The sequence below is a fragment of the Myotis lucifugus genome, unplaced genomic scaffold, assembly GCF_000147115.1.
Source record: "Myotis lucifugus unplaced genomic scaffold, Myoluc2.0 scaffold_59, whole genome shotgun sequence".
Classification (NCBI taxonomy): Eukaryota; Metazoa; Chordata; class Mammalia; order Chiroptera; family Vespertilionidae; genus Myotis; species Myotis lucifugus.
In genome coordinates this window covers 2413408-2432137 of record NW_005871107.1, presented here as the reverse complement: position 1 = coordinate 2432137, position 18730 = coordinate 2413408, and the positions used below count along the sequence as shown (strand labels likewise).

Sequence of the window (18730 nt, the reverse complement as noted above, 5' to 3'; positions counted from 1 at the left end):
TTTACAGAGAGGAAGGGAGAGAGATAGATAGTTAGAAACATCGATGGGAGAGAAACATCGACCAGCTGCCTCCTGCACATCTCCCACAGGGGATGTGCCTGCAACCCAGGTACATTCCCTTGACCGGAATCGAACCCGGGACCTTTCAGTCCGCAGGCCGACGCTCTATCCACTGAGCCAAACCGGTTTTGGCAGCATACTCTTAATTTCAGTATTTTTTTTTTTACTTTTCTTTTTTAAGTAAAAGTTTGCAATTCAGCACACTTTTCTTCACCCGCCCAAGCCAAGCTTCCACTTATCTACCTTAACTCAGAGAACACAAAAAACAAAAATTCAGCAAAATTAGTAATAAGGAAAGAGATAGTCTTTTATTCTCTTTTGTGACTTTGGTTTTTACATAGTAGTCAGTCAATAAATATTTACTGAATGAATAAAGAATTGCAGGTTTCAGATAAGGAAAAGGCTCCCAGAATTTATGGATAAACTCAGAAAATGTTGACTGATTCCAGAATTCTGAAATGAGATCTAACAGAGTGAACACATGGTAAATATTGATTCAGCAACATATAATAAACATTCAATGTGTTTTTCCCCCAGGGAATGATTTATTAATGTTTATTGATGAGAGAGAGAGAGAGAGAGAGAGAGAGAGAGAGAGAGAGAGAGAGAGAAACATTGATGTGAGAAAGAAACATCAATCAGTAGCCTTCCATACCCAACTGGGGATTGAACCTGCAACCTGTCCTGACTGGGAATCAAACTTGCAACCTTTTTTGGTCCAACAAATTGAGACACCTGGCCAGGGCGAAGCTGACAAATTTTTAATGTCTCTCTTAAGAACACACAAAAGATGAGAATATACTGTAAAGAAAGCTGAAACTTGTAGCATTGTTCCAACAATAGTTTAAACAAAGTTTAGAAAAAGAAGACTTAGATAAGCATTTGACAGTAATTAAATAGCACTGTGTAAGGCAAGCAATACTGTACTTAATATAATCTACAAACAAGCAGAATAATTCTTCTGGCCTTACCATAGGCTGAATAAAGTACATGGCCCCCGCCCCCTAACCCCGCTTGCCCTCCACCCCCCTTTTTGCCCTACACCCCCTCTTTTTTTCCCCTTTTCTGAAAGGAGGTTTATCTACATACCTTGTAATTATTAATTTTATTTCTCAGGGATCATGGCACCACAGTTCTGAGAGAGGACTTTAGTATGTTCATTATTGGGAAAGCATCCCTTAAAGTATAAGTAAGTTATACTTCTTCTGGCTTATATAAATCTTTACAAGTCTTAAAATGTAAATAACAGAATACTTTTATGTTAAAAAGAAAATTAGAATTAAGTTTGAGAAGATCTTTTATATTTATTAATGTGGGGATAAGATCTTACATTTGTAACGAATTTTTTATAACAGCATTCATTATCTTATCTTACATGGAATATACATTACTTAATAGCATGCAATGAGTTCATTTAATTACAAAGATGTTTTTATGCCATTTTCACTGAATATCACAATATGAGCATTTTCCCACATCATGAAACATTTGTTGAAAGTACCATTTTTAAAGTTGTGCAAAAATTTGACCTGTTGAAAAAAAACAAATTTTCATTTCTGTATAGTATCATTTTATAAAAATATGTAAGTTTAAGGGATGCTTTAAAAATTTGCCCAAAAATTCTTTGAGTAAACTAATTGAAGAAAAAGCACACTTTTGATCAGGTGTCTTTGCTATTTCACTTATATGCAGAATAACATACATTGTAAAGATAATTTTACCTTCATGCTCAAGTCAAATGTCTTTTGACTGTGCTTCTGCCATGATCAACAATTTTATCTTTGCATTTTAGGAAAGATAATTACTAAGTTTTCTTAGACACAATTTTTATAATAGAAAACACAATCCACTCAAATAACTTGATCATATGAATTTTAAACATCCAAGTACCTTAACTTCTTCACATAGTTCAGTAAGCCGAGCTTCCACATCCATATCCTCTGAAAGGATTAAAGAGCAATTAGAGAAAGTATTTCAATATTATATCTGAAAACTATTTTTGAAATTATATAAATTAAATTACCGTTTAAAAACTAGGTTAAGAAATGTTTTGACTATATTTAATGAATTAAATGTCAACATAATGTATATTCATAAATACATTAATCATGTAGGTAATGTGATAATCATTAAATTCTATGCTCTGACTATTAAATGGAGTACTTCAGTTCCCATAAGAGGCTAACACAGTCAAGGAAATACTGCCTATATACCTAAAGTAAGATGCACTGCTGCATCACAGAAAAGACAAAACATATAATTAGGTTTTATTGTATTTCAAATATTGTAAATTCCACTAAAGATTAGTAGTCTGTCTTTTATGTGTACATGCCTTGCTTTTTACAAAAGCTATTCCTAAAAATTCCAAGTAAAATTAATTTTTATAACCCAAAAATATTGAAAACATACCCGGAGTATAGGCTATTTAATGAAAATGAATGACAAAATCCTCTTCAATAAAAAGTTTCTAATTTGGTTTAATATTCACTTTTCTATAAGTCTAACAGTGAGACAAAGTTTTTCCATACAATCCTAATTTATTTAATGTGTGCTATAACCATCTATAAAAAGGATGTACACATTAATTTGCAATTAAAATGGTAATATTTACAAGGGAATATAGAAACTAACAAAATTGATTTATTATATATTTTTATTTTTCCAGATAAAAATTTCCCTAGGTCTGACATTCTATATTTAGATATACTTCATTTTTATTCAGAAATCAAATCAAAATGAATTATCCTAAAAGAACTATAATAGCATAGTCATGATCACACAAAATTTCATAATCTTGTGGCTTAAAGAGAGTTTAATTGATCCTTCTCACACAAAGGCAAGAATACTTTGTTTGAAATCCTGAATTCACTCATCAACTTACTATCTCATAAGGCACACTGAATGTTCACTACTTGATAAAAAGAATGATAAACATTTAATTTGATAAAATAAGCAGGTACAATTGTATAGTAAATACAACCAAACTATGATGTGAACAACAGATACTCTACTGGTAACTGAAACTACTAGAACACATATATTTTGTAATTGACAAAATATAGAAATAAAATTGTATTTAGTTATTAAAATGTACCAAGAAATAGATCACAAATTTGGTCAACCCACTGATAACTAAAGATATCTGATATGATTTCACAAATCATTTCATTGTCAAATAAATCTACTATTAAGTTTTCCAAAATTAAAAAGAAACCAGCATTAAAATCATAACTTTCATATGCCAAGATCTATTTTCACATTACTCATGATCTTTTCCTGTGATAGAAAAAGTTAGTTTTAGTAGTTACATACTATTTCAATGTAACCAACATCTTAAAGAATGGTTAAAAGCAAATCTTAACCTCGAAATCTTTGAATTCAAATGATTTAAAAATCATTTAGGAGTGTTACCTGAGTTTAAAATTCTACTTTAATTAATTTTTCTTCTTAACATAATATATATATATACACACACACACACACATACTAGTATATACAATTTTATAGAATTCTATAAATGTGATCATTATCTTACATAAAATAATTTATTTTAGCTCCTCCTGCTAATTTTAGGTTAGAGCCTTGAACATACCCTTCCATATTTTTCAAACATACATACATATACATATATGAGTTTTGGAGTTGCTGTTTGACAAAATGGGATATTTTACACACTTTCTGCAATTTGCCTTTTTTTCTCAGCACTACTCCATGAAAATCTGGAGCCCTAAAGCATTTTCTAAAATGGATGTATAATATTCCTTGGTGTGAGTACCTCATAATTTCTTCTATATTCCACTCTGCCAGATGATGAACATTTATCTTTATTTTCAGTGTTTTAACACTAAGAATATAGCAATAAACATGCTTGTACATATATCTTTACATACTAGCACTCTTATTTCTGTTATATTGGTTAATAACAGTGGGATTATTAGGTCAAAGAGTAAAATCTAATTTTCTAAATCCATCCATTCATTCATCTACTCTGTTATTCAACAGATACTTGTAACATAGCACAGAAAATGCCAATATAATGCTAGCATTTATGAATCAAAGATATCTTAATAGAAGTATTAATAAAAGTATTAATAAAATCATAATTTAATTCATTACACTTTAGTTTTAAATCGTCTTTTCCCACCCAACTAAAAACTGCGCCCTTCTTTATATAGGCCTTATTACATAAGTAGCATTCTGTAAAATTATTTAAAATGTAAATTGATAGGCTTACAATAGTTTAAATGAGAATTATATATATATTTTCTAGTTTAACTACTTATTCTTTTTTTAAGATTTTTATTAAACTTGTTGGGGAAGAAGTATATTTTTATTGCTAGAAAGAACACTAACCCATTTCAACCAATCAAAGCGTAATATGCTAATGATATGCTAAAGCCGCTCAACCGCTCGCTATGACGTGCACTGACCACCAGGGGGCAGACAGTCGACTGGTCGACAAGTCGCTATGATGTGCACTGACTACCAGGGGGCAGATGCTCCGGCTGGTAGGTTAGCTTGCTGCTGGGGTTCGGCTGATCAGGACTGAGCAAGATGGGCCGGACACGCCCTGGAGCCCTCCTGCAGTCCCTCCCTGGCTGGCCAACCTCCCATGTCTCTCCCCTGCCCCGATCGTACACCGGTGGGGTCCCTCAGCCTTGCCTGTGCTCTCTTGCAATCCAGGACCCCTTGGGGGATGTCCGAGAGCTGGTTTCAGCCCAATCCCACAGGCCAGGTTGAGGGACCCCACTGATGCATGAATTTGTGCACTGGGCCTCTAGTGAGAATATAAAATTGTATTCCAAAGTAGTGATCATAATAAATCTTCAACCTTTGTTTTTTTCTTCCTGATAAGAAAATCATTTTCTCTCTTAAGTTTTAGTGAAAACTAACCCAACTTAAGTATTTCTGAGCTAGTTTTCATCTGAGAAATGTTAAGAAAGATTTTGGCTCCTTAATTTCCTTTTGTTCATAATCCTAAAAACTAGAAAACACTGTGATTTTATTTTATTTTTTATTTCTGTAGCCTTTCATAACTTTTTAAAAATGTAATTGTGATGGTCTATCCAACTCAAAGTAAAAACTTTCAATATACTTGTAAAAAAGATAGTAAATTAAATTCTAGTCAATAACCAACATCTAAAATATATAGAAAAATACATCAATAACATAAGGAGATTAAAATATTTCCTTTACAACATGTAACATATCTAGATGGTCCTGACTGATACTACGTAGCTTTTTAAATTTAGAATAAAAAAATAAATGCAAATTGATGCAAAAAGCAAAACGAGATAATGAAGATGTTTCTCTTCCTTATTTCTGTAATGTATGAAATTAACCTCAGTTTTTAAACCACATTTCATTATCATCAGTCGTACCCAAAGATAAATTGAAGGCAATATAATTAAACCAACAAATTCTGGCAATAAATATGGTTTCCAAAAAGTGCTGTTTGTGGGAATTCTAAAAGTATATGGCAAGAGCCAAAGCAATCTTTGCATTTACCATTTCTAGTTTTAAATAAAAACTTCAATATTACAAATTAAGAAATTAACCAAAGCTTATCTACAAATCAAATTCTAAAAGTTCTTAAATAACGGTGGTAGAAACATACTATATAGATAAATACATATTTATAAAATTTGACACTAATTTAAAGCAAAATTTAATACTAATTAAGAGGGATTATTTACTTAACCTATTTATAAACATACCTAGACAGGTGTCTTTCTGGGTTCGTGGCTGTTTTCTTCTGAGAAGGCGCTCATAAAGGACCTGCATGTTGGCCTTGGCTAGTTATAAGGATTGCACACAGCACTAGTTACTATACTCCTTTTACAACAAAATTTATTAGAATTTCCAAAGTTGTTATTAATAGACTTAGCATTGGTCTGATAATGCAGTTAGATTAGAATTTTGAAGCAGAATCTTTGAGTTAGTTAATTAGTTTATTAGAATTACAAATGATGTACATTCAAGTTTATATTATTTTATTTTTTTCTATTTAAATGTATGCACCACTCAACATTTCATAATCAATATTTTCATGTTTTAATTTCTTAGACTCAGAATTTTAGAGATGGCAGTGATCTCAGAGATCAGCTAACTCAAACCTTTGCTTTTACAAGTGTAGATACTGGAGCCCAGAAAACACTTGTCAAAGCCTAGATTCCAGAACTTGTGACTCCCATTTTCAGTAAGAGCTCCTGGCACCAAACCAATATTTAACTATATGCCATGAAAAAAAATGTACATCATTCATCTAGGAGAAAATAAAAAGGCAAAAGCAGAAAGGAATTTAAGGCATATTTTAAAAGGCAAAGCAGAGTTTAGATACATTTTTCAAAGCATGGTGGAGTTTAAGACTTTAAAATATATTTATTTGAAAACTCAAGAAAAATGCTAAATAGTAGAAGGAAATAAAATAAATCCTTTAATCAAGAACTACTTTAAGTCCACTTATTAAAACTGGTGAATATGATGATGTTTAGTCAAAAGTGTTTTAAGGATGTATTATCTATTGCCTATAATTTAATTTTGGTATAATAAAAATAAACAATGTTAATATTAATAGCTAAGAATATGCAGCAGTTTATTTTGAATAGTTGATAGTTTTTTAGAGATTCCCCCAGAAGAAGCATTCAAGAATAAACTAATAAACTAAGTCAAAATAAATAGAAAAGAAAATATAAATAGTAATGAAAAGTTTAAGAATAATACAAAGTGTTACCAATAAATATTTATTGAAGATGAGTCTTGATTTTAAAAATCCCAAGAAAACTGCTATAAGCTATGTATTGATGCCTATATACTCTTCAAGTAACAACAAAAACTGTATTATGCTGTTTTATTCATTCATTCAGTCAACAAATATACTTGAGTAAATAGATGAATAAGGTAGTAATAATTTTATTCTATTACTATGATATACTTATTAAAATTAAAGTCTGGGTTTGCTTTAGAATTTTATTTTTTGATAAAATATATTAAGCATATAATTTGGAATAAAGTTGAAATTAAATATAAGTGCTCTTTTAATTATGAAATTTTCTACATTGCATCTAGAAGCCCAAAGTAACATATAGGACAAAAAAAAAAAAAAGCAATTCCTACCTGAAAGAAATTAAAAGCCTTATAAATACACGATCACACTGAAGTTAGAGTAATAAATTAGCAATAAAGTGCTAATACTGTCAAATGTATTTGAAATAAATGTTTGCCTTTGAAAAGATATGCTTGATTTCTTTAAACATCACTTTCTTTTAGAGGAATATTTTTTAAGTTAAAATGTGGTTCATATGTTTTTTCATTTACAAATATAAATCTATTTGAAAATTAAATGCTCATAGACATCTTCCTTATATATGCACATATAGGCCCATCTCCTATATGACTTTCTACATTAAAAACACAAGAAGCCCTGTCTTGCGGGTGAGCTTCTCTCATTCATCCCTATACTGAACTGATTCCTTATTAAGGGAAGGGGAGAAGTCAAAGCTCTTTAAAGACAGAGACCCTATTTTTTCCTCAAGCACCTGACATATTAGGTACTCATAAAAAGCCCAAGGGAATTATACCATTAAGAAATCTTACTCCTAGAGCTGCTTTACACCTCTATCTTTTGGATGTCCTCATCTTTCCTGCCAGACTCATGCACCATATCTGGTTCCCTTTAATTTTCTCTACCCCTTTAGAATAGAACTCGCTTTGTATATATAGTCTCAAAGCTAGTAACAGAAATGGCTCCAAACATGTACTCTTCAGCACTACAAGCTAAAGCCTCCATAAATTCTACATCAAAACTATTAACAAATTTTCTTATAAAAATATCATTACACATGGCTCCTAAGTTTCACGCCACTACTTTTTATAACACTACTTTTCAGGTATGTGGTACTGTCCTTCATTAATATTGTGGTTTAATAATTTTGTGGTCTGGTCATTAAATTAACCAAAATTTATTATATAATTCTCCTAAGAAAATATGTCCGAGTTCCAAAGAACCAAGTTAAAAAATATATGCACCATAATTTTTCCATTAATTGAGGATAAGTGATAGCCTAAATTCATCTATTCTACAAACAATCCTTTCATTTTAAAAAGTTTGTATTTTAAGCAGTAGTCTCTCATAGGATTTTCCTAAGGGAAACGGATTCAAAGTATAGGAAATAATAGTAAGGAAAAAGAAAATTTCAGAAGATAGTAATCAAAAGGCTTCCACACTTCCATTTTTATCTTTAGGAAGAACACATGAGCAAAAAAGAACAAATACACATTCCTATTGGTTGTGTTTCTGTGTACACATTGGGATTTTTGCATCAAATATCCTAAACAGACAACTGATACCTGCTTCTCGTTAAGTTAAAAAAGTTTGAACTGAACTAACGGAATTAATCAAACCCTCTGGAGTAATTGCTGATAGGGAATGGCACAATATCCAGCATTTTCTCACAGCTGAATTTAAATAAGGTACAAATTATTATACTTTCTTATAATTCTTTTGCATTCCCAAATAGGCAATTATAAAAATAGGCTAATTAGTCTCAAACCCAAGAATTATTTTCAATAACAGTGACTATTTTTGAGTGCATCAATATGTTAAAAGACAGATTCTTGAGTAACAAAAGAAATAAACAAAGAACACTGAATAATTTAAGATTTAAAAAGTAATTCCTGATCTATTCAAATGTAAAATAAAAATAATTTACTCGGGCCCTAGCTGGTTTGGCTCAGTGTATACAGTATTGGCCTGTGGACCGAAAGGTTCTGGGTTAGATTCTGGTCAAGGGCACATGCCCGGGTTGTGGGCTCGATCCCCAGTAGGGGGCGTGCAGGAGGCAGCTGAACAATGATTCTGTCTAGTCACTGATGTTTATCTCTCTCTCTTTCCCTTCCTCTCTGAAATCAATAAAAAATATATATATTAAAAATAATTTACTCAGAAGAGATCACTAAAATGTGCTTTTTATGGTGCTATAAGCTGACATTTTAAAATAAAAGCTTATAAAAAAAACTATCATTGAAAATCTAAATAAAAACTTATTTTTGCTAATCCCAATAATTTGTCTTAATTATATATGTACAAGGATTTTGCAAACTACAAATGACATACAAAGTTAAGGTAATATGATTTTTTAAAATTTATTTTATTGAGAGAGGAAGGGGAGAGGAAGAGAGAGAGAGAGAGACAGAGAGAGAGAGAGAGAGAGAGAGAAATGTCAGTGATGAGAGAGAATCATTGATTGGCTGCCTCCTGTACACCCCATATTGAGGATTGAGCCTGCAACCTGGGCATGTGCCCTGAGCGGGAATCGAAACGTGACCTCCTGGTTCATGGGTAGATGCTCAACCACTGGGCCACACCAGCCGGGCAAGGCAATATGACTTTTTTTATCATCTACTGTAACATATATGCAGATGTTATTGTTGGATTAAAACTAAAGTTTAATTATTTTCTGAAATGAAATGAAAGAAATAAGATCTGAGGTCACTTAAAACCAAATGTATATAAAAATGTCCCAAGTACCTATACTCTTTTTCAATTTTTAAATATTTGGAAGTATAAATTTAATTTATGTTCCCATGATTCTATAATTACATTTGCTTTCCAGTATACTTTCTGATTATAGTTGAAGTAGTATATGAACATATGCTTTTATAAAAAAATCTATCAAAAGACTCATTTCAAACTTAGCATCAAGAAGTTAGTTCTCAATATCATAAATTGCAGAAAATAATTACCAAAGGTGGAAAAAGATGGAACTGAGAGAGAAGGAAAAGTGAAGCACTTAACATTATAGTTTTAGTATAGAAAAACTATGTCAAAGCTGATAACTAGTAACATGAGAATGAAGAAAATTACTTAAACTATAGGATAGGTCTGACTACTTTAACATACCTAGTTCTAGTTTCTGACAAGAGGGAATCTCTTCTGTTACCGTGATGAAGTAGCTGTGCAATCCCTTGAAGGCTAGCAGCAAAGTGGCACAAAGTGTATAATGAAAATGATAAGCATGATGTAGGAAGGAGTCTGCAATAATGAAGCTGCAACCCTAAATAAAGAATAGATTTGGGATATAGAGTGTTAGTAACCAAATATGTAAAAATGTTACACTTGAAACTTAAGAGAAATGAAATAAAAACCTTAAGCATTTACTAATTACAGTTATTCTAAAACATAAGAAATATGGCAATATTTTAGGGAGTTGTTCTTAATACAAGCAATTTAAACATGAAATGCAACTCTAGCAATTTCAGTGACAGATTTTTAAAACAAGCAGATTATGAGTTTTTTAAAAATTTGAGGTTCAAATTACAGTTGGACTGAGGGACAGACACTCTCCTTTTATAGTATAACTAGTGTCCCAGTGCACGGATTCCTGCACATTGAAAGGAAATTAGAAAAAATATTTTAATACTGCTATTCGCCCTTTCTCTATAATAGAAGTGTCAACCAAATTCACGATCGACAATGACAGATCGAAACACAAATGTGCGATTGGCGCCAGCGAGAGCTTTATATGTATCGCGCATGCGTGAGTCAACTTAGCCTTTTATATGTATAGAATAAACTTGCTTAATTAGACCTGCTTTCTGATGTAGCTAAACTTTTTCTAGCCCAGTGAAGCACCCCAACTTCTCTTTCAGGTAATTGTCAGCAACACAGCAGTAAATATCAACACGAAGCAGATTATTATTGTAGATCACGCAGGGAGAACGAAGGATAAAATATTTAACTGTAGCAGTGTTTGACTATATTCTGCGCAGTGAGAAAACCTGAAGTCATTTCCAAGTTCCACCATTTCTTACTTCTTTTCAGTTAGGTCAAGTTTCTAAACGTTCTAAATCTCCATTTTCCAGCTAATGAAAAGAAAATAGGATTCTACTGAGTCTCCTATCTACCTATTCCAGGAGTTCTGTGAGGACCAAATGAGATGAGGCATGGGAAAACGCTTCACAGACATTTGGTTAAAGTGTGAAATATTTGCACCTGGCTATGAAGCAAGTCGTGTTCCTGGGCTGAAGAAACTCCAAAGAGACTAGTTGCTAGGGAGAGGAAGCCAGGCATTGCTATGTGACGTCATTACATGGAGCCCACAGCGACTGTTTCGGGCTGGGCTGTGGGCCTCATTTTGCACCCTGGGGTCTTGGCAGCATTGGCTGTGATTTGGTGGGGTGTTGCTCTGGGGTGGTGGCAGGGCCTGTGTCCCACTTGGGGGAAGCTGAGTGTTGGTTTGTCGGTGCCAGGTCCGTGGTGCCATTTATTTTTAAATGGCCAGTGCGTGTCATGGCAGCTCCTGCGTTGAGCATCTGCCCCCTGGTGGTCAGTGTGCATTATAGCTACCAGTCAGACAGACACTTAGCCTTTTATATATATAGATTCCCTTCTCCTTTCAGAGGAGTAATGGCTATACTTGTACTACTGCAAGTTGAGTCTAACTTTGCCAAATGTTCTTTACAGGCATGTTTAGAATGATTCTACCAGTTCTGTTAAGAGAGCAAGAGGTGCCAGTAATAAGTTTAAAAAGGCAAAAATCTCTATCCATTAAATTTGGTAAAATCTTGAAGTATCCAGTTAAAATTTCAAAATAAACAACTGGAACCAACCAATTTGTTAGGATCATATTTAATTAGGTCTATTAAGTTGTTGAACTCAAAACATTAATATAAAATAAGTATCACATTCACAGATAAAACATTAAAGAAACATCTCATTTGAAATAAGAAGGAAGAAAGGATTTATAAACATATCAGTTCTTACATCTGGTGATAGCTGTTTTGTGTAGTTAATACCAAAGACCACACTTTCAAGAGTTGGAATCACAGAATCTCTGTTTTGTGCTGGTGCATTTCTATTTAACCAAGTAGTCTTCACAGGGCGAGGAAAGCTGGAGGAGTAAGTACATTATGGTCACAAAAGTCTACTTGAGTGATAAGTTAAATATTTAAAAAGAAAAGTCTTACAGGAATGGAATAAAAAGCAAGGGTTTTGCAAGTTTATGATTTCTAAAGTATTCCAAAGTAATTTTTCCTTTAGTAATTTGAATGATTATGAAAAGACACAATCCTATATAATAGAGGTAATATGCAAATTGACCATCACACCCTCGCACAAGATGGACGCCACCATGTGGCCACAAGATGGCCGGCAGGGGAGGGCAGATGTGGGCGATCAGGCCAGCAGGGAGGGTAGTTGGGGGCGACTGGGCCTGCAGGGGAGGGAGGGCAGTTGTGGGTGACTGGGCCTGCAGGGGAGGGAGGGCAGTTGGAGGCGACCGGGCCTGCAGGGAAGGGCAGTTAGGGGCAACCAGGCTGGCAGGGGAGGGCAGTTGGGGGTGACCAGGCTGGCAGGGGAGGGCACTTAGGGGCAACCAGGCTGGCAGGGGAGGGCAGTTAGGGGTGACCAGGCCAGCAGGGGAGGGCAGTTAGGGGTGAATAGGCTGGATGGGGAGGATAGTTAGGGGCAACCAGGCTTGCAGGGGAGGTCAGTTAGGGGTGACAAGGCTGGCAGGGGAAGGCACTAGGGGGCCAAATCGGGCCGGCAGGGGAGGGCAGTTGGGGGGCGATCAGGCCAGCAGGGGAGCAGTTAGGCGTTGATCAGGTTGGCAGAGGAGTGGTTGGGGGTGAACAGGCTGGCAGGCAGAAGCGGTTAGGGGCAATCAGGCAGGCAGACAGGCAGGCAAGCGGTTGGGAGCCAGCAGTCCCGGATTGTGAAAGGGATGTCCGGTAGTCGGACATCCCTTGAGGGGTCCCAGATTGGAGAGGGTGCAAACCCTCCCTACCCCCCAGTGCACAAATTTTGTGCACCAGGCCTCTAGTGAATATATATTTTTAAAAACTAAGATTAGATGCTTGAGATTACTTCTTTATAACTGGGCCTCGGGGAACCTCAAAGGATCCTAAAGATAAAACAGTGGGATCCAGAGTAGCTAAATGACAAATGAGGGTCAAGCTTTAATTTGGAAATACTGATCTGTCAGAACTGGTTACCAACTTTATAAAGTTAACACTTAATCAAATAAGGATACTACATAGAGAAGTAGAGAGTAGGGAAATTACTAAATTTATTTGTTGCCTCTATTTCTCAAAAAAAGATATTTTCTTTCTCTTCACTAAAAGGCTATGAACTCTATTAAGATATTCTTTATTTGTGCTTCAGGGCACCATCTCAACCATATATTATATGAACCACTGTTGTTAGTATTAACATTATATTTCATATAAAATTCTACAGAAATAAGAAGTCTATTCTGTTTGAAAGTTTAAAAATCATACACAATATTATTTGAGATAAAGTACTAGCTAATCATACATAGGCCAAAGCATTTGGACTATTTGGCAGTGTGAAAAAAGGGAAAAGACAGGAAAGTAAGTCAGTTTTGCCATAAGCAGAGAATAGCCTTCATCTGCAAAATCAAAAACCCCAGTAAAAAAGGGAGCAAGTCAATGGTAAATTCCACTTGCTACGATGCATTTTTGAGAATTGAGTTATAAAAGTTGTACTTAAAAGAATCTATAATAACAAAAGCATAATATGCTAATTAGACCGGATGAAGCCAGGGCTGCAAGGGAAGCCCTGGTCCTGGGTGCTAGAGGGAAGCCAGTGCCGGCAGGAAGGCCTACTCTTGCACAAATTTCGTGCATCGGGCCTCTAGTTTATATATAACAAACAGGTTATGTAAAAAACAAGCAAAGAAAGAAATCCTAACCCCACTTAATTTTACATAACTGATTTAATGGCTATAGTTGGGTTGATCATAGAAATTGTTTTAAAGAAAAGGGTAATAATATAAATTAAAATTTTTTCATTTTGTTTCAATAATAAAAAATTCACCTACAATAAAACTTCAGGAAAAACTTGTCGAAGCATAAATAATGAGGAATGTTACCCTTAACATGACCCCTCTACCAGCACACCACCAGCAAAAAGCTTTCCCTTACCCTCTCCTTGCTTCCCTTCTCCAGCCTCTCATGTACAGGCAAAGAAAGGCAGGGAAAGATGTTGCTTCTCTCAGGGCAAAATTCTAGCAGCAAGAGAGGGGATATCAGGGCCCATGGCAGCTAGGTAAAGAACAGAACCTCAGATGTTGCAGGCCCCTCATTTTCTTTCCCAGTCACTAACCAGAGCCAACACTTAATCCTCTTGGCTTCTGATTCTGAGTCAAAAATGTCTTCTCCTTCCAGCAAACAGTCTCTAGGAGATGAGCTGTCCCTTTCTCCTACTAGTCTGTGGCAAAAACTGCTGCATTACAAGAGGAAGCACACATTTAACTCACTAGTATTAGTATGAATATTGCTACTCTATGTATTCAGGGCCTTAGAAAGCAACATTAATAACCTGAGCTAACCTCTATGTACTATATATTTTTCAGAAGAGAAACTAAGCCAGTGCTATAAAGAAAAAGGAATGGTAGATTTAGTTTAGTTAGGGATTCTTATTGAAAATACAAAAATAAGAGATTCAGAAAACTACAGGAATGTTTTTAATAAACAAATTTTTATCATTAAAACCTAATATGCAATTCATATAAAAGTAGTATTACATACTACTTATTTCAAAGTTATATTTCAAAAACCACTTTCTTGTCAGAAAGTTTCATTCAGTTATCATATTATTACATATTAATTAAATCAAAATCTAAAAATTTTTGAGGAAGTTTATGTTAAAATAAAATATAATAGCAACATGGTTCTATTTACAGAAGTTAAAAGCAATCAAGAACAAACTCTCAAAGGCCTAAGAGGTAAGACAAAGATGGCCAAACATTAGTTACTTATTAGAGAACTAGATCTTATTAGAGAATAAGGAAGGCAAAGCAAGTTAAACAGAACTCTTCCTGGCTCTCTGCTCTAAAAGAGATTATGGGAAAACACAATGGAAGAGGTTCTCACAGTTTTTAAAACAATGTAAAGATATACCACAGGAGGCTCTTACTTGTGGGCAATATGTTAAATTGTGGTGGTCTTGCCCTGGCTGGTTTGGCTCAGTGGATAGAGCGTTGGCCTGCGGACTGAAGGGTCCCAGATTCGATTCCGGTCAAGGGCATGTACCTTGGTTGTGGGCACATCCCCAGTAGGGGGTGTGCAGGAGGCAGCTGATCGATGTTTCTCTCTCATTGATGTTTCTAAACTAACTCTCTATATCTCTCTCCCTTCCTCTCTGTAAAAAATCAATAAAATATATTTAAAAATAAATAAATAAATTGTGGTGGTCTTCTGAAAATTTTGAGGATAATTCTACAAAATTACCTACTCAGTGTTCTGATAAATTAGTCTAATATCATAACCTTTAAGCATCATCCCTAATATCAGTTGTTTGAATCAGATTTGTGTCAGAAATTATAAAGTAGACAATTAAAAATCCAATCAATTTGGAGTCTTTTCATATATTACTGATTTGAAAAGTGTCCATGAATTGTCCATACCATAAAGATAATGTTTTACTGTAAAAACGAGAGCTTGAATTGTATTCTTACATTAATAAAAGAAATTGTATCTCCCCAGGGTAGTGGACAGAAAAAATAATTTCTCCAATGCATTTATTATGATCCAGAATTTTATGCACTTTTAAGCTAAAGTGATATACATAAAATAATTTTAAAAGACTTAGTCAAGATGTATTAAAATTGACTAATGACTTAGAAAACAAGAATTACTGTATAGTATAGATTTAAGAAGATAAAATTAGTCCATCCAGACAAGAGACAAACAAAAATCTAAGAAAAAATGAATATACTTTTCCAGAGGGTGAATAATTACAGTGTAGCACTGCATAAAAACATAAATTCAGACTAAACAATTTTGTATGGTTATTTCCAGACTGCATCATTTTTCTTGGTCAGTATATCTGATAATGATTGCTCCATATTTCTGTAACAATAAAGTTATCAATCAAATGTTCCCATGCTCTTCAATTTTATTAATTCAACATTTTAGTATAAAATGAAAGTATTTACTAAATAACTATGAATTAGAAATTCCTTGGTTCTTCAGTTATCTTTATCAGACAAAGTATCTGTTTTCACTATAAAAATAAAATATATTACATTAATAAAGACCAGGGTATTGGGTTAAATTTACCTTATTAGTGGCTGGTGTAGTGCAACCAAAGATGCATGGACTGTAACAGACACAACAGAAAGGTGGAAATAATCAAACATAACATTAACATGATGATGAAGACCTCTATAGATGTTAAAGTGCAGCTTCAATGTTCGGCTACTTATTAGTTGCAAGGCATTCAGATCATCTGCCCTAGAAAAAGCAACATATGTGCATATAAGTATAGAATATTTCCTAAAGGCTAATATTCTGTAAAGCTGTTTACTAGTAAACTATTCAAACATTTAGTTACTTAATTACTTTTTAAAATCTGATAATGTAAATAATTTTTAAAGCATCATGTTTGAATTAGACAGCAATATATAAATCTTGTCTGATTTCACTACCTGAAGCTCATGGCACAAAGGAGTAGGCCTAACCACTGGGGAAAGGTTGAATTCTAAGAAGTAAATGAGGAATTCAATATTAACAGGTAATAGTCAGAGTAACTATGGATTTTTAATTGTTTTGTTTGCCTACTTACGAATAATCTCCATCTGTAAAGTGTAGGTCCAAGGATAACAGAAAACCCATTTCCTCAAGAGTTTCTTCAATCTGAAGAAAAATTATAATACAAAATACTTTTAAAATATTTATAGAAAGTTATAAATATGCCTTGAGGCTTTACAAAAAATAGTTATGTAAATATATATAAAGAGATATTTACCTTTTTTTCATCCAACAACATTTTAACTTTGAAGATCATAACATCATTTAAAACAACCTCCTCATTTTTATATAGAATTTGAAATGTTTTACTGCAAATCAGAGAATCATGAACTGAAGCTGGAAAGGCTAAAGACATACCTAAAACAAATAAGATACATAATTGACAGTTAAAGGACAAAATATACTACAAGTAAATTAAAACTTTTACTTTAAAACACCGTAAGCTTGATTATATTACTCCAATGACAATATCATTTTATTTAGCAATATTAAAACATTTCTGATAATTTATTACTTTCTATGATAAAAAATGATAAGTACATTATAACCATTATTTAGTTGTACAATTATCTTCATCAAGGAAGGTAATATGGAAATCACAAAGTAGGTATTTTAAAAGTAAAAAATTGGTATGTATACCACAGAAGCAAGCAAATTAGCTTTTCAAGAATTTGGTTTGCTTTTGTCCTGGTTGCTAGAAAGTAACCTCTAAATCTTGGAATAAAGAATCTAGCTGGGGAAAATGGGAGATATCGGTAATACTATCAACAATAAAAATATACTTAAAAAAATAAATAAAACAAAACAATAAAAAAAAAAAAAAGGAATTTGGCTGGTCATTGTCCCTGATTCCTGGAAGGTGATCTCTGAATCCTTGGAATTTCCCAGTGACAGAAGTGTCTCTGTTATTCATAGTGGGCCCTGAGAGTTTATGTTAATGAGGTGATTCAAGGTGGGCCCCCAGATAGTTTATGCTAAGGAGATTCAGGATGGGAGTTGGCCACACCAGTAAGACCAACCACATGATTAGAGAGCTGGGACTTTGAGCCACATGATGTAAATCCAATCTCCAGGGAAGGGAAGGGGGCTTGAGATGATGATTCAATCAATCATGCCTATGTAATAAAACACAAATAAAAACTTTGGATGTTAAAGTTTGGGTGAGCTTCCCTGGTTGGCAATATTCTATATTTTGTAACACATCAATTTTCTGGGAGGGTAATGCATCCTGACTCCATGGGGAGAGAATAACAGAAGTCTCACAAATCTAGGATCCTCCCAGATCTTGCCTTATGCATTTCTTCTTTAGGTTCTAATTTTATCCTTTTGCTATATAATAAAACTGTAAGATAAGTAGAATGCTTTCCTGAGTGACACGACTTATTTTAGTGAATTATCAAACTGGCAGGGGTAATACAGGAAACGAAATTTATAGCCAGCTGGTCAGAAATGAGGGTAGTTTGTGGACACCTAAACTTGCAGCTGGTGTCTGAAGTGAGAGTAATCTCAAAGACCATGTCCTTAGCCTAACAAGTTTGGTCTGCCCTCTGAGTTGTTGGTACCAAGTCACTCCAGCAGCCCACCTGCTGTCTTATTTCTCTATCCTCAGATATAACATGATATGAGAATCCATCAAAGAAACTGGAGATGTTTAAGCCAGAGATAAAGCCAGGTGGGCATCTCTGTGGGTCAGCAAGCCCAGAGTGGGATACCAGGGTCCAACTGGAATAGGAGGGTGGTCTGTTCACACTGGGTGGTAGTCTGATGTTTGAGCCTGTGCCTGGTGAGAAGGGCAGCCTGTAGTGAAGTGTCAGAACCTGAGCAGGGTGAGGAGGACAATCTAGGAGAAGGGGTGACTTAGAGTGAGGTATTGGGAGCCATGTAAGACAAGGAGGGCAATTGTATGGGAGGGTACCTAACGCTGGAGAGCTGGAGTTCAAATTAGGTAAGGAAGGTGTCCTTGTAGAGAGGCATCATGGTGTAGGGTGTAGGAGTCCAAAAGAGAAGAGAAACTTTCATATAGGGGAGAGGGTGAGTGTCGGCAGCGGCTCCACCTCTAGGTCCCTGCCTAATCCCTCCTCTCACAGTCAAAGTCATCCCCAGCCTAAGGGGCATT

At 34.4% G+C, this 18730-nt stretch overlaps 1 protein-coding gene across 1 annotated transcript in view; it reads right to left on the bottom strand.

The window, feature by feature from the left end:
* FAM135A (family with sequence similarity 135 member A) overlaps window positions 1-18730 on the bottom strand; it is a 94135-nt gene that overhangs the window by 40055 nt on the left and 35350 nt on the right. Inside the window, 8 exon segments of the mRNA XM_023754276.1 lie at window positions 1951-2000; window positions 5778-5855; window positions 9962-10115; window positions 11825-11951; window positions 14186-14305; window positions 16144-16317; window positions 16649-16719; window positions 16832-16971. Of these exon segments, the coding sequence (XP_023610044.1) occupies window positions 1951-2000; window positions 5778-5855; window positions 9962-10115; window positions 11825-11951; window positions 14186-14305; window positions 16144-16317; window positions 16649-16719; window positions 16832-16971 (914 nt within the window).